General features: G+C 40.3%; 1 protein-coding gene across 5 annotated transcripts in view; it reads left to right on the top strand.

Annotated features, from left to right (window-relative positions):
• Positions 1-553: 553 nt before the first annotated feature.
• Positions 554-27,693, top strand: part of gpatch8 (G patch domain containing 8) — a 35,636-nt gene continuing 8,496 nt past the window's right edge. Inside the window, exons 1-6 of one of the 5 annotated variants that reach the window (XM_060893323.1) lie at positions 608-648; positions 11,605-11,682; positions 13,478-13,513; positions 17,911-17,930; positions 20,743-20,815; positions 26,733-26,774. Coding sequence is in view for 2 of the 5 variants with exons in the window: in XM_060893321.1 (XP_060749304.1) it covers positions 604-648; positions 11,605-11,682; positions 20,743-20,815 (196 nt within the window). In the remaining 3 variants the exon portion in view is untranslated. Of the gene's footprint in view, positions 649-11,604; positions 11,683-13,477; positions 13,514-17,910; positions 17,931-20,742; positions 20,816-26,200; positions 26,775-27,693 lie in introns of those variants that run through there. The other 4 variants (XM_060893322.1, XM_060893321.1, XM_060893324.1 and 1 more) reach the window with 4 other exon arrangements.

Raw genomic sequence — 27,693 nt, 5'->3', positions numbered from 1 at the left:
AAAATAAAATAAATACTATTGACATCATTAAAAATGTTTTGTTTGGCTGTTATTACTCTCAGAAAAAAATGCATACACAGAGATTAACATGATTTTATTATTATAACGCTGATAACTAATAAGATACGTTTATTATTCTAATATACTGAATATCTATTTACTATGATCCTGTTTCTAGTATTATATAAAATGACAATGAATGGGGTTGTTTAATGTCCTGAAACACCACCAGGGGGCGCCCGCTCTGTGTAGATTTACAACTCTATTTAATGCAACGGACATTTGTCGAATTATTGACCAAATAAGGAATAAAGCAGAACGCACAAGATTCAATAAAACAATTTGCACGCAATAAGGATGAATAGACGTGAAAATCTTTGCAGCGGGGTGTTAAAACCAAACGCTTTAAACACAAACAAGATTGTTTTTATGACATAAATACGCTCAGTTAGTGCAAGTCATTCCAACTCCGTATCTGATTGGAGGATAAACCCGTCAATCAACTCGACTCGTTTTGTGATTGGTCAGTTCTTTCTTCTGCTTGGTCTGTAGGCGTTCCAGGGGCTTCAGATTCCGACGAGAGAGATAGAGAGAGGGCACAAAATGGCTGACAGGTTTTCAAGGTTCAACGAGGAACGTGATTTCCAGGTAAATAAATAACTGTAAGGATGAAGCTACGAAACAAGACTTGTACGTGGAGATCCTTTTGCAGCACCCGTAATTCTATTGAGGTCGTTTCTGTAGCACTGACTAGCTTAGGAGAGCTAGCATGTTTAGCTAAGTACGACAGACTAGCATTAGAGAAAGAGCTTCGTTGCTAACGAGGCTAATGAGTTTAAATAAATAACGTGTTGTTTCTAAACAGAGTTTGTTTATTTTGGATTAAAAGTTGTTATTGAGATATAACTGGTTTTAACTGGATATAACTGCCTGCTTTTAATACAAACCGTTTCTATGACAGTGACCCGGAATTGGCTTTGTGATGTTTAATAAATTGGCTTCATTATTATTATTATTATTATTATTATTTGGACACGTAGAAATGCTGGTCGTATGAATAGATGTTATGATACATGTTCAGCGTGGTTTAAAGGTTTTTTTAAACAATATTTTGAAACGATAACGTCAAATAAAATACTTCTGTCAGGCATGTTAGCTCGTAGGCTAACGCTAATCTGTACAACACACCCCGCTGTTTGTGCTTTTTGTTGTCGTCGCTTTGTTTTCTGCGAGTAGTAAAAAAAACAAAAAAAAAAACGTGTGTGGCCTTAAACGATCTGTAACGTGAGTGAAACTTTCCACGAATCGACACCTAGCGTGCTGCGATGATGGGTTAGCTAGTAATAAAGTTAGCTAGTAATAAAGCTAGCTGGATCTGTGGGTTGGATTAGCTCGAGTGATGGGGATTAGTGACAGCCTGCGAGTCTTTTTTAAGGTAAACAAAAGTAGCCCAGGGGCTAGAAATGGCCACCATGACGTCATAAACGTCGTTTGAATAGCTATTTATTGAAAGTTCAGGATTATTTGCATGACAGATAATAGATTGCAGACCCTTTGTTCCAGGAGCAAATCCTCTTAAATCATTTTTTTGAAATGATTGTACTTTTGTATACAAGAATACAAAGCAAATGTAAGTGAGTTAGTAAGTGAGAGCTTGGGGTACGGACACCGAAGGAATGGGTACGGACGGAGAATGAGAGAGTTTGGAAGGGTGTGTGGGATGATGGGGTGTGAGTGAGTGGTTGTCGTGAAACATTAGTGATTGGTGGAATCGGTGGTGATTAGTTATGGACTGTTAGAAACTTTGGTGTTCGGGGTGAATAGTTACGGACTGTTAGAAACGTTGGTGATTGGTGGAATCAGCGGTGATTAGTTATGGACTGTTAGAAACTTTGGTGTTCGGGGTGAATAGTTACGGACTGTTAGAAACGTTGGTGATTGGTGGAATCAGCGGTGATTAGTTATGGACTGTTAGAAACTTTGGTGTTCGGGGGTGAATAGTTACGGACTGTTAGAAACGTTGGTGATTGGTGGAATCGGCGGTGATTAGTTATGGACTGTTAGAAACGTTGGTGATCAGTGATTGGTGGAATCGGTGGTGAATAGTTACGGACTGTTAGAAACGTTGGTGATCAGTGATTGGTGGAATCGGTGGTGATTAGTTACGGACTGTTAAAAACGTTGGTGATCAGTGATTGGTAGAATCGGTGGTGATTAGTTACGGACTGTTAGAAACGTTGGTGATAAGTGATTGGTGGAATCGGTGGTGAATAGTTACGGACTTTTAGAAACGTTGGTGATTGGTGGAATTGGTGGTGATTAGTTATGGACTGTTAAAAACGTTGGTGATCAGTGATTGGTGGAATCGGTGGTGATTAGTTACAGACTGTTAGAATCGTTGATCCGTGATTGACCATTGGGAAGAGTGGTGATTAGTGATTGGTAAGAGTGGTGATCAGTTGGTCAGTTTGTGGTTATCGGCTCACGCGAGTGCAACTCAGTAGCAGCGTTACGAGACGGAGAGCCGTGTCAAGTGCAGGACATGTTGCCTAAGGGACCTTATGCTGAAACCGGACCTAGTGACAAAGGGCACTAACACTGCAAACCTGGAAGTTGTATAAGTTAAAGCTTGGTCCTGTTTTGTATGCTGCATGAGTCCTCCTTGGCTTTACCCATTACAATGCCTCTCTTGTTTTCATGCTTTTGCATAGCTGATTTGCAAGTTCGTGCTTATAATGCTAAAATGGTCTTCCATTTAGACTTGGAGCTTGTCCCGTGTATATTTACCTGTTCCTCTGTTGAGTTTAAGTGTTTCATTGGATCAATGCTCGAGTGTCTGCTTTAAATACACCAATTTTAAAAATTACCTCCTCACTTTGTATTAAAGATGAAACATTTGACCCACACCATATTGATATTCTGACACGTAGGTTCTGAGAAAACGTTTCTCTGCTCGTTCTGCCGTGCTTGTTGTTGCTTGTTTAGCAGCCCACATGGTGACACGAGTTTGTAAATTCAGCTTTTCAGCCACCTAACCCAGAGAGAGGCCTCGATGAGACGCTGTTATCTGCAGACAGATGGTCTTTCAACGTTGAACAAATGTTCAGCTCGGTTCTTCGCAAAACTTGTGATCTTGTCTCACTGCCCAGTTGTTGTTTATTTATTTTTTCTGTGTGTCTCTAATGGAGGAAACAGATGCTTTTTTTCTTTTTGCGATAACCAAAATTAGGGTCCCTGGTTCTAGATCAATGCTAATTACTTCTCAACATCAAATGAAAGTTAAATCATTACAAAAACAGTCACTTGCTGAAGACTTGGAGAAGTGTTGTGTTTGCCTTGTGGACAAACGCATTGTTGATGTACATTTATATTTCTTGAAATGCTACGTAATGCTCGAAGCTTTTTCATTTTTAGCTTGCGGCAAAATAAAACAAATGAATTGGAGTTGTTTAAAAAATAAGAAAAACCTATTTACATACACAACTTATAAACCTGTGAGCAGTTTTGTGCTTTATTGTGGGTTGATTATAATATGGTTGCATGTTTTTCTTTCCTTGTTTCTATCTTTAAAAAAGCCGATAGCCAAACACGCATATTTTAGTCTAATATTGTTTTATCTCTAAATGGGTATTTTTGTGGTGTTTAGTAAAAGCGTGAATTCTGCCCCTTTACACAATCAAACAGCAGTTGAACGAAAGAAACATTCAGTTTATTGCTATATTTAACTTTTTCATTATTATTCATCATTACTCCTCCGAGATAAGAGAGATCGATTCACAGGTCTTCATTGTTGTAACTGCTATCTGAATTTCAATGTTTTCCAGAGCTGGTAGCCAGAATACAAATCCACTGGGACACCTTTCTCTCACCTCAGAGAATTGTGGTTGTGTGTATGCATTTGTGCGTATTTGCAATTCATATTTCGTTATGTCCGGTCCTTCTGACGCATTTCCAAATCCTTGGTGATGTTTCATCTGTTCGGCGTGCAGGCTTGTCTCAGCTTTTTATTTTTTCTCTTTGATACCCGTCATGCAGATTGCGTATTGCCGGTTTGTTTTGTTTTGCTTTGCTTTCTTTGCATGACCTTGATCGAGAGTCCTCTATATTCAGTAGTCAGAGATTTTGGTCTGGTGATTGGCACAGCTGTGACATTTCCTCAGGCAGAACAGTGGCCATGTTAACAGCTCTAAGTGCTGCTCTAGGTCCGTGTGCGAGATTGTGAGTCATTTGGACTTGTACGACCCAGTAAAAGTACGAGTCGGATATTCCGATTGAAGCTTGAGTGAGTGTTGAGCCTACGCCAAAGCCATCTGCCTTACTGAAACTTTAAGCTTGCCGATCATTTGAAAGCGCCTCCTGAAGGTCAGAGCAGACAAGCTTATCTGTCTAAGGCTTCTGTTGACGTTGCACTCGCTTCCTGTTTGGCCTTTTCAGTGCGCTTCGGTTTCTGTGATGAGTTACACAGATGTACAGTAGGCTTATGCCATCATCCTATCAGGCCTCCTACCGGTCGCTGATTGATGATAATATAGCTCGTGGATTTTCAACAGGGGGGAAAAAAAGGGGTTTGACCTACACCATGTCTGTTGTGAATCATCATTACAGCGCAAAAATATTGCATCAAAAATACTACTAGTCTGCTTTAGCTGCAGCCGTTAGCTTTTAGTCAGGTTTTTGGTTTGTTTACCCGTAAACCCAGTCACGAATTTGGCAGAAGTCAGGAGTGTAAGCACACGGTCTGTGTGGGTATACTGTAAGCAGACTGTGAGCGACTACGTCACTGAAATTAGATCCGGGCAACTTTGGACGACTGTGTGTGTTTGTTATAATAAAGCGACCTTGGGTGTTAGAAAGGTGGCGTGTAAATTGATGGCAGTTTATTAAAGTTATGAAGCTTTTATCGTCATTTCAATCACATGTAGCTGACGCGGTACACAGTGATATAAAACGACGTTTCTCCAGGACCATGGTGCTACATAAAACAACAGAGTTAAGGACTTCACATACAGTTTATTAACAATCATAACTATAAAGCCACTGACTGACAGGTGAATTATATTGAGCTTGGCGCCTGTCTAGGGGTGGGATATATTAGCAGCAAGTGACAGACAGTTCTGAGTTGATGTGCTGGAAGCCTGGAAAAATGGGCAAGTGTGAAGATGTGAGAGACACTGACGAGGGCCAAATTGTGATGCTAGACCACCGTGTCAGAGCATCTCCAAAACAGCAGGTAGACACTTGGTTGGACGACTTGTCGGATCAGGCGGAACATCTTCATGAACATTGGCCTCCAAATTCCCCAGATCTCAGTTCGGTTGTGTATCTGTAGGGATGTGCTGGAAAAACTCGCACTGTAAAGGACTTAAATCAGCTGTCAACATCTTGGTGCTAGATACCACAACACGTCATGACGGGTCAGAGCTATTTTGACAGCACAAAAAGGACATGCACAAAATTAGTCAGGTCATTTTAACATGTTGGCTGATCAGAGATCGATCCAAACTAGGCAGATAATGGAAACACGTTACGACACGCAACCCTTTTATCGTCTGCAGATGGCATGTATTCTGACAGACATTTAAATCTTCTGACTTGATCAGTGACTCGTGTTGCTGTCATCCTTGTTGTCTCAATCCTAACATACATTAACGTTAGTCTTTTACATGCTTTTTAGAGTTCATGAATCTTCTCTGCTCTATTAAGTAAAAATGTTCAAGCAACATAGAATTTTCTTATTATTTAAAGCCGCGTCAGTTCTCGTGGGTTCCCAAGAGATCTCTTTAAACTTTAGCGCAGGGTTTCTTTTCTTAAATTTAGGCACGCAGGAGAAAAACATTATATAAATTATAGTTTGCTAATCAGAGTACGTCGGAGGTTAACATCGAAAGCTGTGTTTGTTCCTATATGAATATGCCCCTAAAGGCTCTAGTACGGTGGCCGAGAAGTGCAAAACAAATTAACAAATCCGAAAACACATTAACAAATCTGAAAACACAACGACAAGTCAGACAACCCGGAAGAGGTTGGTATAGTTTGTGATTGGAAACTTTCCATCATCGGACGAGACACCTTTCATTCACCTGTATATCTTGAATGACAGGTGTCTTGTCCAATGATCGGTAAGTTTCCATTCACAAACTATACCTACCTCTTCCGGGTTGTCTGAATCGGTGCACGAAACACATTAACAAACCCGAAAACACAACGACAATTCAGACAACCCAGAAGAGGTTGGTATAGTTTGTGATTGGAACACGTACCGATCATTGGACAAGACACCTGTCTGTCACTCAAGGTATACATGAAGTTCAACAGTCTGCCGCAGGGAAAAGTTGGAATGGATGGATGGAATGGATTACTGTGGATTAATTCTGTTATTTTCTTATATTTAAACGGAGAACTTTACACATTACACATAAGATTCCATACCTGTATATCTTGAGTGACAGGTGTCTTGTCCAATGATCGGTAAGTTTCCATTCAAAAACGATACACTACCGTTTCCGGGTTGTCTGACTTGTTGTGTATTCTGATTTGTTAATGTGTTTTCGGATTTGTTAATTTGTTTTCGGATTTGTTAATGTGTTTTCGGATTTGTTAATGTGTTTTCGGATTTGTTAATGTGTTTTCGGATTTGTTAATTTGTTTTCGGGTTTTGTTAATGTGTTTTCGGATTTGTTAATGTGTTTTCGGATTTGTTAATGTGTTTTCGGATTTCTTAATGTGTTAATGTGTTTTCGGATTTGTTCATTTGTTTTGCACTTCTCGTCCACCGTACTCTAGAGAGTCAGAGCAACACTTTGAAATCACTCTGTGAAGCAGAAACATCTGAACTAACCGTCCTCCTCTGCAGCGACCTTTAAGGGCAGAGATTTGGCCGGAGCTTTGATGACATACGGACACTTAGAGAGTGCTTTGTATGCAGTGTTGTGTAGTAGCAAACGTGTAAGTTAATAAAGTCATGCAAGACTTAACATTGTTCCTGTTCTCAAGATTGCAAATAGCAAATTTTAGCAAATGTCAACTAACTAGATTTTCCAAAAGCTGACGGTAAGCGGCTTGGTTTGAAGTGTAGCGAGGCACACAGGCACACAGGCACACAGTCTGTACACAGGCACGTTGAAACATTGCAGCAACAAATTAGTCATTATGCAGCTTCATAATCTCAATACTGTCTGTCTTCGTGTTGATTTCATGAGCAGGAAAGTTATTTTGGCTCTGCCTTGTGCAACAGAAGCATTTTTCATATGCCAGACCACCGTGGCTTCAGTCTAAAGTTTTCCACTTTTCTTGAGAAAACTTTTCACTTTTTTGAGATTTCTTGCGAGTTTTTTTTTCCCTTTCCCCCAGCCATTTTAAAGCTAACCTTTGGCTCGTTTGATCCCTTTCTTTCTGATTTTAGTAGTAGTATCAAGTAGTAGAATCACTATTTTGTAAGCTAAAAATATAAATGGCTAACAAGTGTCAAACTCTCAGTCAAGCTCGCTCACATGAGATGAAAACATGGTTTGTGATACTGGGACGGTTGTAACACCCCGTTACAACCGTCCCAGTATCACCAACCAAGTTTCATTATTATTTTAAAAACTAATCAAGCTAAAATAAAACGCCATAGTTTCCCTTTAATGTGCAAATTAAAAGTAAAATGTGTAATGTGCATTGCAAATTAAATGTAAAATGTCATCAAATTACATACATCCCACCTTTCTGTGGAGGGGATTGATTTTTCAAGAGCCATGGCATCGTCCTCCTCTCGTTCCCCCCACACTGTTCCCATAAGCTGCGGCCCTTGGAACGCAGTGTATATGGGCCACTGAAGAGACTGGTATACAACTGCTGTGACGGCTGGATGAAAGCTCATCCAGGAGACACAATGTCCATTTATGATCTGCCAGGCATTGTGAATAGTGCGCTTCCCCGTGCTGCATCACCGACAAATATTCAGGCAGGGTTTGCATGCACTGGAATTTGGCCTTTTAATAGGAATATTTCGGATATCCCTAGTCACAGACTGCCCAATGCCAGCAGTGACACCAGAGGTTCCATCTTCCTCTACAACTCCATCACCCAATGTGGCAACGGTGGCATCCTCCATGCCACTTAGAGCATCATCTCCTGTCAGACCATGTGTGGTGTCCAAGCCTGAGCCATTATCCTCTGCTATGGACACAACTTTTTCACCTGTGTCCATCCGTCCACACCCAAAAGCTGACCCAAGAAAGCAGACGACAAGGGGCAGGAAAAGAAGGGAAATCTGGGCACACAAGAACCACACAGACGGAAGGGATTTTTACACTTGCCACAACTGTGACTCGGACTAGGTCTACCGAGCCCCCCCCACCCCCTCTCTCTCTGTTTTTGAGAATGTTTGAGTTCATGTTTAACCTTTTTTGAGGTGTTCTACCCAATAAATAATTTCCTTGCATTCTAATTTGACAGCTTCATCCTCTTCTTTTTTTGTCATTTGTGTGAAAAAAAAGGTAATCATTACTTAAAAACATAAAACGAATAGTCACAATAACACGGCTGATCAATAATATTTTCTATTTTGAGTATATGATTGATTCATTATGTATATTTTAGACATGCTACAACCGTCCCTGTACACTGGGACGGTTGTAACAGTGGAGGGACTGTATTAAAATTAATTTTGCAACCTGTACATATTTCATAAAACCACTTAAATACATTGTTTCAGCAGTTGACAGATTGAAGTTTATAATATAAAAATTGCAAAAAGTGTTACAACTGTCCCTGGTCTCCCCTATGTCACATTTACAGACGCCCTTCTTATCCAGAGCGACTTACATTTTTTTAAATCTCATTTTATATAATAATTGATGGTTAAGGGCCTTGCTCAGGGGCCCAGCAGTGGCAGCCTGGTGGACCAGGGAATCGAACTCAAAACCTTTCCGAGGGTCACCATGGAGCATACGGCCACGCCGAGCCTAAACTGTGCTCGTGTGTCACCGCAGGGAGTGTCCTTATCAGTGTGATGAATCACGTTAATTTGTGGCTTTCGGCACCGCAATTCAGATTAAAAATGGTAACAGTTTGGAGTCATTTAAGTAAACGCTTCCAGGGTTTTGGCTCTTGTGTGTGGCATGGGAGTGCGAGCTGGTTAGAGCGGTTTAAATGTAGATGAGATGAGGGCAGTGATTTGAATGACCGACTTGTCATTGGAACGTCATTGAGGTTCAGCGCCTGCGTCACGTGATCGACCTGGTTGCAGAACGTCTTGCGAAATTGTACTATAGCTAAGATGAATTGGTTCACCAGCTTTTTCTTAATAGAAATGTTTTGTTTGCACTTTTAACACTTCAATATAACGGTATGAAGTCAGGAAGTCATAGGTTTACGTTAACGCGCTTACAAAAAGTTCATTGTTTTCATGGTAACACCTTAGACAGGGACACAATACAGTTGCATCTGTAAAGTAAAAATAAATATTAATCCTGTGTGAATTAGGCTTTAATCAAATGAAGACATGGAAATTTATTAGAAACTAGTCCACTTTAGAAAACGCGACCCAGTCGTGACGGACTGATCGAGCGAGTCTACGCTAATACGACCACGCTTGGTAGGAAAAACACGGTTATTCTGTGAGCTCAGGCTTTTTGGAGTTCTCTCTGTTTTCTGAATAACACCAAGTCATTGATAGTAAGTAATGATAAATAAGATGCCATTTTTTTTCACTCGCAGACAACGAAACCTTGATTATCCTCGGATATCGGTCAATCAATCAAAAAAAAAGAAAAGAATGAAAATACGTGGCTGAAAACAATTTGCAGAATTTAATAACTCGCACTTTACACCAGAGGTGGGAGTAAGTCACACACGTGCAAGTCTCATGTCAGTCATGCAAGTCCGAGTCATTTTTTTGTGAGAGTCAAGTCAAGTCACTGCTTTATGTCAAGCAATTCAAGTCAAGTCGTAGCTTGAGTCAAGCAAGTCACTGGCAAGTCATACAGATGTTTGATTTAACTAAATGTATATATTAAACAAAGTTAAATCTACAGTATGTATGGACTATGAGAGTTTTATTTGTACCAAAAAATGATTATATGCATTTATTTTTAAAAGGTGTCGACATACAGGTGAGTTGTAAATACAATAAAAATCTAAAAATGAAAAACTACAAAGCCTAAGATGTAAAAGTAACTGAAATAAGGCCAACATAAAAGCATGAAAAGTTTCAATATGCCACAAACATGGCAGAAGACCATGGAAAAGTGTATATATAAAAAAGTACAATGGTTTCTTTGCAACCAAATGGCATTTTTTGAACAGGCATTCCCTTTTAATGGGACATGAACACATCCTTAAATTAGATCCTTCCTTTTTAACAACAGAATAACAACAATCAATCACGTCAACCAAAAAATGTTAATTATTGAATCACACAAACCTTGAAGTGAATTAACTATTGGGTGGGGGGGGGGGGGGAGATGATTGGAGTGAGTGTAATTTATTAATTAAAGGGATAGTTCACCTAAAAATTAAAATTCTGTTATCTTTTTCTCACCCTCGTGATGTTACAAACCTGTATAAATTTCTTTGTTTTGATGAACACGCATGTATGGCTCATGAATGGTTTGGTTACAAACATTCCTTAAAATATCTTCCTCCGTGTTCATCAGAACAAAGAAATTTATAGCATCATTATAAGGTTTGTAACATCATGAGGGTAAGAAAATTATAAAAGAATTTTTTTATTTTTGGGTGAACTATCCCTTTAAATTGAATGTGTGTGCATGCGAGACAAGAATATGGCTGTGCTTGCAACTCTGAAGTTTTTTATTTTTATATTTATGTTTTTTATATATATGTGCATCCCCATAAACGATCCATACGCTTTTCACTCAAAGCCTAACACTGAAGACCAATTATAAGACCTATTGCAAAAAATCTGACATTTCCACATAAACAGTGACCAACCATTTACACTACATTGCGCTTACTAAAAATTTAATTTGATAGAACTTTGTCATTCAATTGTGAGCGATGTGGTCGCATTCTGATGTTCTTCTCTTCTCATCTTGCACAAAATCCCGGTACCCGAACTTAATTATTTTTGGTGTGGCGCCTTCCATGTTTCGGCACGACTGTTAAGGTTTATTAGTTAGTGCGCGCTCCCTCTGCTTGCCTGCTGCGTCACATGGTTAGATTACGCTCTTGTGTGCGTTTAAAAACAGATTTAAAAAAAAATAATTATTTCGAGTCATTTAACTCAAGTCCGAGTCAAGTCTCAAGTCATGAATGTCAAGTCAACGTCAAGTCGAGTCTTTTTTTTTTAATATTTGTCTAGTAAGTCTCAACTGTGCGACTTAAGTCCGACTCGAGTCAAGTCATATGACTCGAGTCCCTCATCTCTGCTTTACACTCACGCAAATGTAATTAAGTATAACTACGTAATAAAAGGAATCCTAACTAAAATCATTTCCAGTATAAAAAAAAATCTTTATTCCTGCTCCTTTTTATTTCCCCCCCTCAAATCCACAACTTTGTTCTGGTATCAGGTCGATACTTTATTTTCAGCTGTGTTTTTTATTTATTTTTTTTTTTTGTTTTGGTTAAACGCATCTCTACTCTTTGTGCCTGCAGGGCGGGAATCACTTTGACCAGTATGACGAGGGCCAGTTGGAGTTGGAACAGGCCTCCCTGGACAAGCCCATAGAACCGGTAAGATCGCATCCCTCACCTCATACCATTTGCATTAGATCCACGGCTGATTGTGTGTGTGTACGAGTGGATGATTGGTGCAGTCAAGAATTTATAGCCACACCTCCTCTGCTGTCAGCCCCGCCTCTTGTCATTGTCACGTTGCCCCAATTTTAACGACAGTAAAAAAAAAAATCTCCGCTCCCCTTTTACTTGTGATTTATGTCCCTAAAATCCTTCCCAGCTCTCTCTCTCTCCCCTCTCTCATTGTCGTTAGCATAGTCACAACACGATGGAGGAGAGGAGAGCTGACGGATTGTACCAATCACTGTGATCAACCGCACACAGTTTCACTTTGATCACAGATATGAGTGCTGTGTGTATGTGGAAGTGTGTGTGACAGATGATGTTATCTGTAAGCGTACGCGGTCATGCCCGTGACCCGTCTCTGTCATTTTGACATGTTTATCGATTTTTAAAAAAAAAAGCGTGGAGTGGATGGCACACTGTCCCCGTTTTTTTTGTATTTATTTGTTTTATATAATATGTTTGGTCGACGAAAACACAGCTGTTTGGAAACGGTATAACATCCGCATCTTTTATCAACACAAAGCTAGCTCTTTTTAAGGAGCTGTATTCACAGGAATTTCCACACCCCATGTGTATTTGCTCTTACTAAGAGCCTTTGAGAAGTCACCGAAGGACCTCGTTTGCTAGCGCACTGCAAACACACATCTATGCCACCGTTACAAAACCGTACCTCGTTCGGAGAATTGCTTTTATAATGAAGATGTATTTATTTAATTGTTTACAGTGGATATAAAAATGTCTATACACCCCCTTGTAAAAACAAATAAAATTCGAGTTTTTTTTTTTCTTTTCATTTTAAGTATTTAAATGAAAAACAAATATTAAAGTTCTAAGGGAGAATAAGTACACACCGCCATAACTAATATTTAATGCAACTTTCACGGAATACGGCACTGTTTTGGATAAAAGTATATTGACGAAACATCTTGATTGTTTATTTTATTTCACTCAAACTTTGTTTGTCTTGGAAGTCATTCTCTAAGGGTTTGATATGATTTAGATACTTCTTTTTTTTTTTTTTGGAGCTTTCCATCTATCTTGCCTAGAGCTCCAGTCTCCATAGCACGATGCTGTCACCACCGTGCTTCAACATTAGTAAAGATCTTGAAGGTCCACGCGGTTCAGGGCGATGTAGGCAAACGTTATTATTTCTTATGTTGGAAACGACCTCCGGTTTTGTATCCACTGTATTCATGAATTCGTTTAATTTCATCGCTCGAGTAACTCGTCATATTGGACAATAGCATTCACGCTCGCTCGCGGAAGTGTGCTGTACCATCTTTACCACTGTAGTAGCTCCCGTGCAGGCTGCTGACTGACCCTTTCAGCTAAAGCCTTCCACTGAACCTACTTCACAGCTTTAGTGTTGCTTACAGTGCCCAAAAACGTCTCCAGTACTCCATCGTCAATATTTGTTCTTTCATGTCTCAGAAACCTCAGACATCGTTTTGTAACGATGCGACGAAAACAGACGAACAGACGATCCGTCAGAATCCCTTTGTCGGTTGCGTTGTATGTTAAGTGTGTTCTCCACTCCACAAAGTGATCGTGTGTGTGTGTGTGGTATGTATAATGGCTACTTGTGTGTGCGCAAGTGTGTGCGTGATTGCACTCCAGTGATCTGTGTATATGTTTTGTTTTTGTGTTAGTGTCTGTGTAGGACAGTAATTTCAGATATTTACAGTATTGTACACAACTTGGGGTGTTCGACATTTCTCTCCCGCAGCGAATTGGCCCCAATTAGCTAAGCAGCTCTGACCCGGTTTGTATCTGCACGCTCTGCTCTCCTACTCCTGTCTCTTTAGGGGCTCCTTGTAACGCTTATCTCACTCTGTCTTTCTATATCTCTGTCTCTGTCCCTTGCACACACCTTTTCTGTGTCTCTCTCACACATGTTCTGCCTCTTTCTCTCTCTCTCTCTCTCTCTCTCTCTCTCTCTCTCTCTCTCTCCAACACAGTGATTCGGTGTACAGTACCCTCTGTCATTATGTGCTGGCATGGTGCTTGTGCAACTGGGACTGCATTATTCGCTGATTAGGCATGTAGATAATACCGCAGGCAGCCGTTTTTTTCCTTATTAATTTCTTTTTATTTCTTTGTTTCTTTGAGATTTTTTTTGTTCTTCATCTAGAGTCAAGTTTGCCTGACTGCCCTCCTCATCTCTATATAGCTCTCTCTGCTCCAGTATGTGATGTAAAACCTTCAAAAACATTTGTCATGAAATGAAACAGTACATTATTATATCATTGATTTATGCTTTAGCATAAAACAGCGTACATGCGAATTAAAAACCTTAAAAACCATTAAAAATGCGAATTATAAAACCGGTTATAGCTAGCGGTTCTGATATTAAACGAATACATTTGTTAAGTAGTAGCTCTATTTAGGGCTGGACAATGTGGGGATTTATTTATTTATTTATTTTATATTTATTTATAATTTTTTCAAACCATATTTTTAATACAAATTTAATACAAAAAAAAATGCGTTTTCCCGCTCTTTTTTTTAAAAAAAAAAAGTAAAATTCTTAAATAAAACATATGGTAACAAAAATTAAGAATTTTACTTAAAAAAAAAAAAAGTGCGAGACAACGCATTTTTTTCTTTCTAAAATTTGTATTAAAAATATGGTTTAAAAAATGTTAAATAAATCTAAAATAAATAAATTAAATAAATTAAAACAAATTCTTCTTAAAAGTAAAGTAAAAGTACTTTTTAAGAAAAGTAAAACATATGGTAACAAAAATTTTCCTAAAGAAAAAAATGCACTTTTTTTTAATATTTTTTTATTTATTTATTTTTTTAAATAACGTTCGTAATTCTTTTTTAACATTTTTTTTTTTTAATTTGGCTATTTATAGTGTATTTTTCTACTACCATTCTTTCCAGAGATTTGTGATTTTTACATTTTTGTCTCATTGTCCAGTTTGGCGTTTACACCATTTACTGAATTAAATAATTTATTGACTAAAAGCTTATATTTGCATTCATGTTGTGGTTCTAGTAGAAAAGAAGAAATCAGCCAGCGTGTTGGGGTCGGGTCGCTGATTTTAAAATAAATTTCTGGCAGCTCGTATCTGTGAAAGAGAAAAGGTTAGTTTATAGTATTATTTTTAGTTTGGAGTGGATGGCAGAGAGAGAGAGAGAGAGCAGGAGAACGGAGACGTGGCCTGGCAGCTGGCTGACTGAAGAGATTTGTGCTCCTGCGCTATTGTCTATGGAGGGACGCAGAGAGCAGAGTCATCACACACACACACACACACACACACACACACACACACACACACACACACACACAGACCAATGCAGAGACTCTGCAGTGCCTGTTGTGATGACAGTCACTGTTATAAAACCATACCTAATAAGGACTCGATTTGAGTTTGGCCATATCAGTTAATCTGCAGATTTACATTCCGAACATGGATTTGTCCTTCAGTGTCCTGCTCTGGAACCTGGACCCACAGCAGGAAAAGCCAGCGCTATTATTCCCAAGCCCCCCACACCCCCCATCCACCGCTGCGACGAACGCGTCAAGAGCGTGTGTGTGTCCAACTCTTACTTCTCTGCGCCCCTTTTATGCCGCACATTGTGTGTGATCTATAGGCAGTTAGAGGTCTGTGGTTCTTTTAAACCGGAATACTTTTATCCAACTCTTCCACATTTCTTCCTCTTTTCTTCTCTCTTTGATGCTTTTATCTACATTCTTTCAACATTTTTTTGTTTCTTTTGCATGTGCTATCTCGGTAGCAGTCATACTTGTATCTCATCTCCAATTATGTAATCTCTCTTTTATGTTTGTCACAAACAACCTCAGAGACATGGGAGATGTGCACTGGGCAGCTGTAATGTTAGATCTCTAACACACACACACACACACACACACACACGTCTAATTTCAGGTATCTGCACTTCTGTACATCTTTCTTTGTCCCCAACAAAACACACACACATACGTCTAATTTCAGGTATCTGCACTTCTGTACATCTTTCTTTGTCCCCAACAAAACACACACACACACAAACAAAGCTTCACTGTTTGTCTTGATTGGTTTTGGGAATCTGAAGCACATTAAGGGCAGCACACATGTACCTAATGGGCAGCTATGGACATTTAGTTGAATTTAATAAATTAAGGGAGTTTAAAGATGAGGCATTCTTAAAAAAGTAAGTTTTGGCCACTAGGCTCGTGTTAGGTTGGAAAGCCGATTTGACTCTTGGAGTCCAGGTAAAATTAAACACACACACACACACATCATTTGAAAGCTGAATCCAAGAATGTTCTGTAGAGGAAAGGTCGGAAGTCATTTTCCATCTGCCGTGGAAACTCCACTCTGGAGCCGGAACCGCTCTCTCCATCAGGCCGAACCATTTTGGGATGTTACTCTTCAGTAAATAGAGTGCAGGGGAACTCCAAACAGTACCACAAAGATACATGGTGGGATTTTCCTTATCCTTAAATGACGATGCACATAATTTTTGTACATCAGTCTGCAGTGTGTTACTCCAGTATGCAACACCTCACACGTTTTATCATTAACACAATATATTTTGACGTCACGTAGCTTTCATTACAGCTGTGATGGTCATTCCCTCACCAGCCCCCCTCCCCCCCTATCTTTTTCTCATTCTATCTGTCTCTGAAAAGCCTGTCTGGAATTTTTTAGGACTCACTGACACTTAGGCCACGTTCACACTGCAGGTAAAAGTGGCCCAATTCTGATTTTTTTTGGGGTCAAGACTTCTTCAGGTGTAGTGTGAACACTCAAATCTAGCCCAGATCTGATTTTTTTCAAATCAGATTCAGACCACTTCCATATGTGGTCCTGAATCAGACCCAAATCCGATTTTTTCCAATGTGGCCGCAGTGTGAACAACCAAGGCGGATTTGATGCGACTTTTACGTCAATCTACATCGACATTCGTCACAATTATGCGCCGGCGAGTACGCACACAAACGTGACTACGCCTACAAAATGGATCAAATAATCAAAAGTTGCCCTCAACATCCGAAAATTTTCAAAACTCTGTGCCGCACAAACATTTAGAAAGAAAAGCGAAAATGCTTACTTCCTCCATAACCTCGCCAACTTTAGCGCAACGGCGTGCTACGTGTGACGTCATTGTTATTGTTCGTTTGCGCATGCGGGTCAGTTCGAAACAGCAAACAGTTCACACTGGTATCTGATATAGGCCACATTTTAAAAGGTAATGTGAACAGCCAAACAAAAAAATCAGATCTGAGCAAAATATCCGAATTGAGCATTAAGACTTGCAGTGTGAACGTGGCTTTATAGACTAAGACTATAGACTAAAATCTATAAATTTTAAATAAATACTTTAAGTAGCAGCACTTTTTTTATTTATCGTTTATTTTTAAGTTTGCGCTCCGCGTACGATCGATCCGTAACTACAGAAAACGCAACGTATTAGAACAAGCGTATCGCTATTAACCTGGAGTTCTTTCTGAGCCGTGTATCTGTTGTACAAAAACGATGCGCTCATTCTGACCAATCGAATTCAGAAATTAAAAACTGCACTTACAAAACGTGTTCAGCTGTTTTACAAGCGTTAAGAAGTTAATTTAGTTTTAACACAAGTGCTAAGTTTCACTTCAGTTGCTGCTTCAAGCATAAAGTGAAACTTTGTGCGATTTGGTTTTTATCATCGAGAGTTCTCGAAATGTTTCAACAAGGTGAGATAAAATTGAAATAGCTTCAGCTACACACATACTGACCTGTACATCTCTCTCTCTCTCTCTCTCTCTCTCTCTCTCTCTCTCTCTCCTTTTAGACCCCTCCTCTTTGTTTTAGTCTCCTAACCCCCCTCCATTCTCCCTACTTCTTCTCACAGTCCCCTCTCATTGGGTTATTAGCAGCACATTGCACACCTCCCTCCCTCTCTCTCTCTGTCTCTCTCTCTCTCTCTCCCCATCCATCCATCAAACACTATCCTTGTGGGATTGAGTGTACCTGTTTGGACAATATAATAATTTTTTTTCTTTTATTTTAACAACTACAGGCTGACAGTGGGATTGTGTATGTCTGACACCGTCACTGTCGTAATGTAGTGTGGGGGTGGGGGGCATTTGCACTAGTAGAGAGATGTAGAGTCTGGCCGTTTTCTTCCGTTTTGTGTGACGTTTGACTGTTCTTTTGACAGGCCAGGGTTTTAAAAGCCAGGTTCGTATGGACATGTTTTCACTCCACTTGCACTGCTGTTGGACTCTTTGGCGTTGTTGCCTCTCATCTGTCTGTTTTTATTTTAGCGCATTCATCTGTTCATCCGCCCAAAACCCGCCTCTCTTGTCCTGGTCACACCGCAAAACATCTGCTTGTCAGTGCCTCCGGCTCCCTCGCAGAGCCTGGTATAGCGAACTCTGATTGGCTACGTGAAAAATTATATCAGTCTTTTCTTCTCTGATTGGCTTGAATGTAGGGTGGATTTCTAGGGAATATGAGGTCATCTCTGCCCTCTCCCCATTCAAATGCAGTTCCTGTCCTATAAACCCCCCCCCTCGCTCTCTCTCTCTCTCTCTCTCTCTCTCTGTCTCTCTCTCTCTCCCCCCTTCTTACTCTCTCTCCCTGGCTCTCTCTCTCTCTCTCTGCATCTCTCTCTCTGCATCTCTCTCTCTCTGTACTCTCTCTCTCTCCCTCTCTCTCTCTCTGCATCTCTCTCTCTGCATCTCTCTCTGTACTCTCTCTCTACCTCCCCCTCTCCCGCCCTCTCCCCCCTTCTTTCTCTCTACCTCCCCCTCTCCCGCCCTCTCCCCCCTTCTTTCTCTCTCTCTGCATCCTGCATCTCTCTCTCTCTGTATCTCTCTCTGTATATCTCTCTCTCTCTGTTCTCTCTCTCTCTCTCTCTCTCTCTCTCTCTTCTCTCTCTCTCTCTCTCTCTCTCTCTCTCTTCTCTCTCTCTCTCTCTCCCCCTCCCCCCCACCCCCTGCATTCTGCAGAACCACTGCATTGCAGGCCCTTTGGTGCAATGCTTACTGCAAGCATGTGCACAGCTGATGAATGGAGGGGAAAAAAGGCACCACACCGCTCGTCTTTCCCTTCAAGATTCGGTCTCGATGCCGACATTAACTCAGTCTCCACGTCCCCCCCCCCCCCCCCCCCCAACACCCCCCCCCCCCCCTTCTTGAAAGGCTGCAGGCGTGAATCTATAATAGGAAATCTCCCAGGCTCCTCTCTCGCCTTCCTTTTCTTCAGCTTGTAATCGGATCAGCAGGAGATACATAGACTTATTTGGAAGAAGTGCCTGGGTATCCCGAGCCACACTGGGCACGTCGGACAGGATTATAACCCCACAACTCCCTATTTCCGAAAAAGTACAAGTTACATTTTGAAGTTTGAGCAGAGTTGATTTCAGCTACACTTAAATAATAATCAGAATACTCCTCATGTGTAGAGGTGCTGATGCAGAGGCGTGTTTTGTGCCGGTGACCACATCCACCCAACCGTCATGCACTAACTATCGTTCACTGCTCACGCCTTTGACTCTACGACCCACGTCCTCATGGCTCGGCCTGCTTCGGTCTAACCTCGCCCCCTGTTCTCCCTCGCCTGTGTCCTCAGTCTAGAGAAGCTTGTGCGTTCCTGTGCCTGCTCTCATCTCTAACTACCATCCACGGTTCCTTTTTCCTCCCTGTATACACTTCAGTATACGCTCCGTACTAACACCGCCGCCTCCTTTTTGTTAAAGTGGATTTAACAAAAAGCTGCATGCTGGTTTTATGGTTTTGGTGATCACCTTTTTTATTGATTTTTTTTTTTTTTTTTTTTTTCTTCTCCACATTTCTCATGATTTACTTTTTGTTTCTAGATTGTTACACGCAGTTGTTTTTTCCTTTCTCCATTCTGTGTGCTTGGAATGATTAGCATCAATTATTTTGGCTTGTTGTAGTTTGAAGTAATGGAATAGTGTTGCATTTTAATTTTTTTCCCAATATCAAGTGTTAGAACAGTATCTTATCCCGACACTCACTCTCTCTCTCTCTTTTTATTTTATTTTTTTATTTTTTGTTGTCTGTTTTTTGTCCCCTCTCCCACGCACACACACGTGCACATACATTGGGCCTCCTAATGGTAACCCGAGGCCTCTGTCTCTTTCTCTCTGTCTATCTTTCCATTTTTTCCCCCTTTTCTTTCTCTCTCTCTCTCTCTCTCTGTCTCACTCTCTTGTTGGCTGCATACTGTATGTTTCGTGGTGGTTCTGTTGTCATGGTGAACTCACGGAAAGCTTGTGGACGTTTTTATGTTGATGCAAGGTGTTGTATTGCTTCTGTATTTCTTTTTCTTTCGTTTGTTTGCATATTAATCTCTCAATCTCTCTCTCTCTCTCTCTCTCTCTCTCTCCGACGTGGCTTATATATGTATGTACGTGCCATGATGTAACTGCACATATATAACCGTGCGTTCTTTTTTTTTTTTTTTTTTTTTTTCCCTTACTCTGAAACTGAAGGTGAATCAGTAGACTCAGAGTTTTTTTTCCTGCAGTTTGTGTGCTGGCTGTTTTAAGTCCAATGTTTGGTGAATGAAGAATGCATCAGTTACTGTATAGATCAGGTTTAAGGCTTTAGCGCGAGCACCCGAAAGATTCTCAACCCTGCTTAGTTTTACAGAGAGCTTTCTTTTAATAGTAATCCTAAACCCCTTCGTTTAGGGTACTTTAACAGCAGAGAACCCTGTGACTACTCCTTTCCTCCTTCTCTCATTCCTTGTTCCACTTTTCCTGTCTCCCTTTCCTTCACTTTCTTTTCCTCTGACAAGGAGTTCTGATTTTGAAAGAGTTTAGAAGCTTACGATATACAGTAGATCATGACGACGAAGAGGAGAGTAAAGATTTTTTTCCGTTAAGTAGTCTCGCTGCCATGTATGCTTGTGTCAATTGTGTGTGTGTGTGTGTGTGTGTGTGAGAGGATGTGAGGGTGTGAAAAGCGCTTCTTATTATTGGAATATTTTTGGTTTTTCTTCCCTTTTTTCCTCCCACTAGGATAACATTGGCCATCGACTACTTCAGAAACATGGCTGGAAGCTGGGACAAGGCCTTGGCAAAACAATGCAGGGTAAGGAACCACACACACTTTAAACACGCTTCCCTTTTAGAAGTGATTTTAGAATTGAATGTATCTATTTTATTTCCATTACCTTCACATACCTTTTCCGATCTCATTCAACATTCATGCGGAGTAGAGACGCGGCGTATAGTCGGTTATTTATTTATTGGATATAAACGCTCGCTAGATGCTGCAGGACTAGGATTTGTCAGGTCTTTGCTCGAGCGGAAAGTTTTGCGCGAACAACTTGTCGTTACAGAGTGCAGAAAGAGACCGATTGCTGGATAAAGGGACGGGGAAGTTGGCAAGAAGGAGAAAGGCAGCAGAAGCATCGCAGTGGGTTGAATACGAAAGGGGAAAAAAAAAAGCTTCTCGTGGCTTTTTTGACCTACAGTACCGATCAAACCGAAGCAGAAAATTACGGTGGTTTATTCAGGCTTGCGACGTACAAAAGGACACAACCGTGCAAGAAACATCTCTGCTTTGTAGTTAGATAAGAGAGATCTTATCATACGTAAATGGCACTCAGGAATTTCAGGTCCACCCTGTGTACTGGTCTGAAATAGTTTCGTTTATCTGTATTTTTTTTTTTATTTTTCTTTCATGACTTTTGTCCTTCTCTGGCGTTCTGTCTCTCGAAAAATCAGCAAATCGCAGAGCACGTAGCTGTTTACTGGATGCATGGCTCATTTGTGTGTTCTGTGTAATGGGAGGGACATGAGAACATGTTTTGTGTACACACACACACACACACACACACACACACACAACCCATCTTTGTCTCTAAGAACAAACAGCTTCTGTGAGATGCGAGGGCGCGACAGCACTGTCTGCTCGCTTCCACAATGAAGCCATACGCCTCAGACTTAAATCAAGATAACACTTCACAGATTTCATTGTTAGGCAAAAAGTCGTCACCATTTTTTAAAAACACATTTAAAGTGCGCAGTAGTTCTAATAGCTGCGACTGAATGTTGTAGTTTGGAAAGAGCAAGACCATGTCCTTTGACCTGAATTTGGGAATTCTTCTGCCAGATGTCTCTCAATAGACTCTGCATTACTCGTGCACTGTCCTCCACACCATACTTGGAGGACCCTGTGATATAGAGATACAAGACCTCAAGTTACATAACAGGAAGCCCCGACAACAGCGAACATGACTTTATATAGCCGAGGTTTCGCGTTCCGCCGCGCTGCAGTCAGCACCTGTTTCAGATCGAGCAAGATCGAGTTTATTTTTCAAAGCAAGCAATTTCGCTGAACTTTAGATTTCATTCATTTGCCTGTACACGCATTCATGTCCTTTACTCCTTATCCTCACTAAACCCCACAATATATCTTCGTAAACATAAAGTAATGTTTTAAATTTCTAATCTGCATATATATTTATGTCTTAGTTCAGATTTAGCTAACTTTTTTTTTTCTTTTTTTTTTTTTTTTTTTTTTTTTCTCCCCCCAAAGTGAAAGCCCAGAGCTTAAAACGCCTTTCTCACTTTCGTGTCCTCTCTTGCCTGGATAACGACGTCATAGCTGGCAGACAGAGAGTCTATTCAGCAATTGATCAGCGAGTTCATGGGCTTTAATCAACCATGGACTCGCACAAAACCCCGCTGGCTCTGCAGGACAAGTTTGTTATTCCTTTTGCTGATTAAAAACATCTGAGTTCCCGACGAGTCGGCACAAGATTCGTTCGAACAAATAACGACTGTAAGAAATCTTTGAAAATTTAAATTATTGCGGAAAAGCAATCAGATCTGAGCAATTTGCACGTGCTTCGATCGACACACATCTTTAATCCTTTAAAAAAAAAAATTTAGTAGCACAAATGTTTTAGCCACTTTATCTAGATTTTACGGAAGACCATTCATCCGAATTTGATTCCACTGCTGTAGAATTGATTCCGGTGCTCCTGCTTTTTTCCGAGGCTACTGCACGGATTAACCGTTTTAATTTGTGCTTAGTACGACAAACGTGTGGGTGCTCGTGTTACACAAGAGCACAAAAACACCCTTTGTTTGTCAGCTGTTATTTCTCAGCTGTCGTCCACTACGCATATCGAGCTCGCGCTTCGAGCGTTCGAGCGGTCCAGCCGCTCATAAATTCTCTCGGTTTGTGTCACTGGCGCATTGTCTGTGTTTTTGTTGAAGAACGCAGCTGCGCTTATAGCCGGCTATCCGCATATCAAGGCTCGGAAAGGTTTAGGAGGTTCCATAGTGCAGGTACAGGAGAGGGATTCTGAGAAGAAGAGAAACTGATTATGTCCTTATTGAAAGAAAGCGACTTAACATGGGAAGTGGAAAGTGTGGTTCATGTTAGTGCTGGAAACATTACTTCATTCCTCCTCAGCTTGCATGTTTGGTCTCTTAGTAATGCTATCGCTCATTTATGGATAAGGACACACAGGGTCCTCGTCTGAGAGTTCCAGTGAACGACCGGTTCATGAACCGCCTTGAACGCAGCGAAGCATTAATTAAAGAAAGCTGACGATCTCAGGATGCCGTCGTCTTGTTGACTTATCGGCAAAATACTCGGCCCTATCGAATTCTCCATTCATTTTGGTCAGAAGATGAGATTAACAACGTGCTGTAATTATTCGTCTGTCTGTAAATATTCATTTTTCACCAGTGGAAAGTTTTTGCACTTTCTGTTTTCTTCAGATGAGAGAAATAAATAGACCGGTGCAGGGAAAACCAGTTTATAGCTTCTATAATACAAGAGATTAAAAAGACCTAACATGTCTTTTGCGAGTGTTTCACGACGTTAAATGTAGCTATAAGTGGACGCAAAGTACGATGATGTAGATGTTGACAGTAAGGAGAAATCAGCTGTGAACATCATGTTGTGTGTTGAACGGGTAGCGAAAGAGATTTATTGTACTGTTACATGGAAACTCATGGAGACGGGAGCCGGCTTTAACTGGACCTTTATATGGAGAACACAACCTCACCATACACTATCTCTCCTTCTCTCCTTTTACTGTAATGAATTGTCTCCCGATGCTTTGAGTTTCCATTGTATTGACTCTTTTTTTTTTACTCTTCTTTCTTTTTTGCTCTTTTTTTTTTGTTTTTTTTTTTTTGTTTTGTTTTGTTTTTGTAGGTAAGGTTTGTAGGATCCTACCCTGCCCTTTTTGTGTGTCTGTGTATATATGTGTGTGTGTGTGTGTGTGTTTGTGTGTGTGTGGATGTTTTGCCAAAAGTGAATTCCCTTTACAGTGTAGCTTAACGACCTTTCTTAGTTCCCTCCTGTAAGCTTACAATCACTAAACTTTCTCTGCCGAGAATGCCAGCGCTACAATTCCAAACTCACACCAGATTCTAATCGTGTAGCTCACCGTAGGACCAATGACAGTCTCGCTGATTTTGTTCACCCTTGACTAGAATAGTCATTTTTGTCATCCGTCAGTGTTTCTGGCTGTGACGAGGGTGTTTCTTGATTGGCTCTGAACATGAGATTTGGGTCCGCTGATTGGCTTTAAACTCATCTCTGCCTTTACCTCTCCCATGATGATGATGATTTATGTTTTTTTTTTTTTTTTGAATAGCTTGCAGAATGAGCCTGAATCTCTGCCCATTTCCCCTCCCTCTTCCTTCGCCTCTTAGCCACTCTATTGGTTTGCTTGTGTCCACTCTTGTGAAGTGACCGTACACGTGGTAATGTGGGTGTGGTATTTCCACGTTGTGTGTGGGGGTGTGTGCGCGCGTACGTGTGTGTGTGTGTGTGTGTGTGTCTCACTGGTGAGGGGGTGGGGGTTCAAGTGATTGGCTTGCCAGGGTAAAAAAAAACTCACACCATCCTACTGTGTGTGTAAGCATATATATATATATATATATATATATATATATATATATATATATATATATATATATATATATATATATAAAAAATAAATAAACACTCTGCCAACTCTTCTCCCCTGTCCAGATCGCCAATCTCGAGTTTTAAGCAGTGTAAAAACGAGAACTCATGGTGCTGCTTTAAACTCAAGCTATATTTAACAAACATCTATCTTCTGAATGGTAACGAAAAACACATACGAGTCGACGCCTTTCTCAATCACGTGCAGTAATAAACCATGACCCGCATGACGGACAGGGGGAAAAGGGGAAAGCAGGGTGATGGAGATTTGATCTAACGGTAGAACGGGAGGGAGAAATAACTAACGGAGAGAATTATAAGTCATCATTTTAAATAATAAATAAGGATGCATTGATACTTCTAGTGGTATCAGGTGTAGGTCTGATGCCATATGATGTACTTTGAGGAGATATGATGTCGCACCAAAGAACACGATCCACAAAATGCCAGCCATCTGGATGTACGATCAATAGTGTACGATCGATTCAAAGCAAACCAGGCTTCAAATAAGGAAAATGTCAACATTTTATTCACTTATTTATTTATTTTTTTCAAATTTTTTTTTATATAAAGTAACCGTATAAACCTCCAAACAAAGATGCCTACACACAATGGCAGGTAAGTGAAAATATGGGCTCTTGTTCAGGAGTTTTGTTCGTCATTGGCAGTGAAGGATTACACTTCCATGACAATTCAGTTTGATTCACAATACTATGTTCACAATTGGATTTAGTTCAATTCACAAAATTAACAAAATTTAAATGAAGCAGAGTATTGTGTTTTTTTGTTATTTAAAAAAAAAAAAAAAGTGGATATTTGTCAGTAAACAGAGTAACTCAACACTTAAATATTGCTTCGACTTACATCTTAAAAATGTGTCAATTCTCTTAAATTCATTATTGATGGAATAATCAAAGTGTAGGGGGCACTTTCGCCTCACACCTCCAGGGTTGGGGGTTCGATTTCCGCCTCCGCCTTGTGTGTGTGGAGTTTGCATGTTCTCCCCGTTCCTCGGGGGTTTCCTCCGGGTACTCCGGTTTCCTCCCCTGGTCCAAAGACATGCATGGTAGGTTGATTGGCATCTCTGGAAAATTGTCTGTAGTGTGTGATTGCGTGAGTGAATGAGAGTGTGTATGTGCCCTGCGATGGGTTGGCACTCCGTCCAGGGTGTATCCTGCCTTGATGCCCGATGACGCCTGAGATAGGCACAGGCTCCTCGTGACCCGAGGTAGTTCGGATAAGCGGTAGAAAATGAGTGAGTGAATAATCAAAGTGTCTGACTTACGGACTGAAACGACGAGTTCCGTAGCAGAAATACAGCTCCAAAGTCAGCTAAAATGCCCAACTAAAATGCAACCTTGTTCTCACGATGAACTGTGTTTACATTTACAGCATTTGGCAGACGCCCTTATCCAGAGCGACGTAAATAAGTGCTTAAATCTCTAACATTGGATACATTAATGCTGGTTCACTTGGTTACATACTTAAGATACCATGAGTTTAAAACATTGTTCAAAGTTACAGTGAAAAAGTTTTTTTTTTTTTAATAAATACAGAAGAAAGTGGGAAAGTGTTTGACTATCACGATATAGCAGAACACTGCAAGCGAAAACAAATACAGATTTCACGTACACAGGCGTTCTTTTAAAGACACACAAAACCGTCTTTCCTCAGTTAGCTAACGTTTAGAAAGAATGAGCCTAATTCATTAAGCGCGTGCCCTTCCGTGGCCATTATTTAAATGGGGGCAACATGTACTGGCACTTGTCTGAACCACGTCTGGTTCACTGCTTGGGGAAAACAAACAACGCTATCAATGCATCCCTATTGTTTAACTCCAATCCAGCTGATGTATTTAAGAAAGCGAAGCATCCCAGAAACCCAGGGGATGGTGAGAGAGACTTTCCCTGTGATCACCCAAAGCCTCCATGGCGATAGGGTGGCGTCAAAGCCTCTGCTCTTGAACCCCTAAAAACCCCCGAGCTATAACAGTTCACCCCTTGACCCCTGACCCCTCTCTGTGTTCCTCAATCTTCCTGCTTAACCAATTGGTGTTTCTTTTTTGCAGCATTATGATCCTGGCCATGTTGTGCTGATGGTAAACTTAGTGGTAAATGTTATTTTTTCCCCCTGATTGAAATTGGTTCCTTTTTTGTATTTTTGTTTTGTTTGTTTGTTGTTGTTTTTTTTTTCTTTCTTCCCCTCAATATTATCTATTGATATTTTGTTTTCCTTAATTTAATTTTAACCCTCCCATATTTTATTTTCATTTATATTTCCGTCATCAGAGCACAAATATTTAATAAGCTTCAACTGTTTCTACCTCTTGATATTAGTCGTCATTCTGCTGCCTGTGTATCAGTGAAATTTACATCACTTCCTTCTTATGCATTTCTCATCTTGTTTGTTTTCAGTTTTTTGTGTGATAAAACTTCCCCCTTTTTTTTAATTTCAATTTACATTCTTCACTCGAATGCGTAATTCTAGACGGTTCTACGGTTTAGACCAAATTAGCTTCGGCCTGATTTTGGGACTCCGTCGTCCTTCTATAGCAAAGCAACCAGCTTGATTATTGTCTGATCCAGGCTTAAACGAATTGGGATTTTGCCTGGAAGATGTATAAGTAACGCTCCAAATTCGTCCTATCATCAGTAAACACGTCCTATTTGTTTAGAGGTTTGGAGTCCTGATAGGCCCCCTATTCTCTCTCTCCTCTGTTTATTTTAAGATGATTTGTACCACTGGGTTGAAGCTGCAGACTCGTGCGCAGACACAGCCAGCACTATGCAGGCTTATGGCTCAGAAATCCACAGTTTTCATTTTACTAAAAGATGGGAATTGATTAGACGGCACGTCGACAACGCGCATGTCTTTTTTTTTTTTTTTTTTTTCCTCTTTCTGTTAGGTAAAGAAAGTTGTATTGTTTATAATAATGATTTTTTTTTTTTTTCTTTACTCCTACTGACGGTACATCATGATTATCTATTAGTAATAATAATAGAATATGATGATGGGTAATTTCTAGCTGT

Source organism: Tachysurus vachellii, chromosome 18, assembly GCF_030014155.1.
Source record: "Tachysurus vachellii isolate PV-2020 chromosome 18, HZAU_Pvac_v1, whole genome shotgun sequence".
In the NCBI taxonomy this organism is placed as follows: Eukaryota; Metazoa; Chordata; class Actinopteri; order Siluriformes; family Bagridae; genus Tachysurus; species Tachysurus vachellii.
This window is presented reverse-complemented; position numbering and strand designations above follow the sequence as displayed.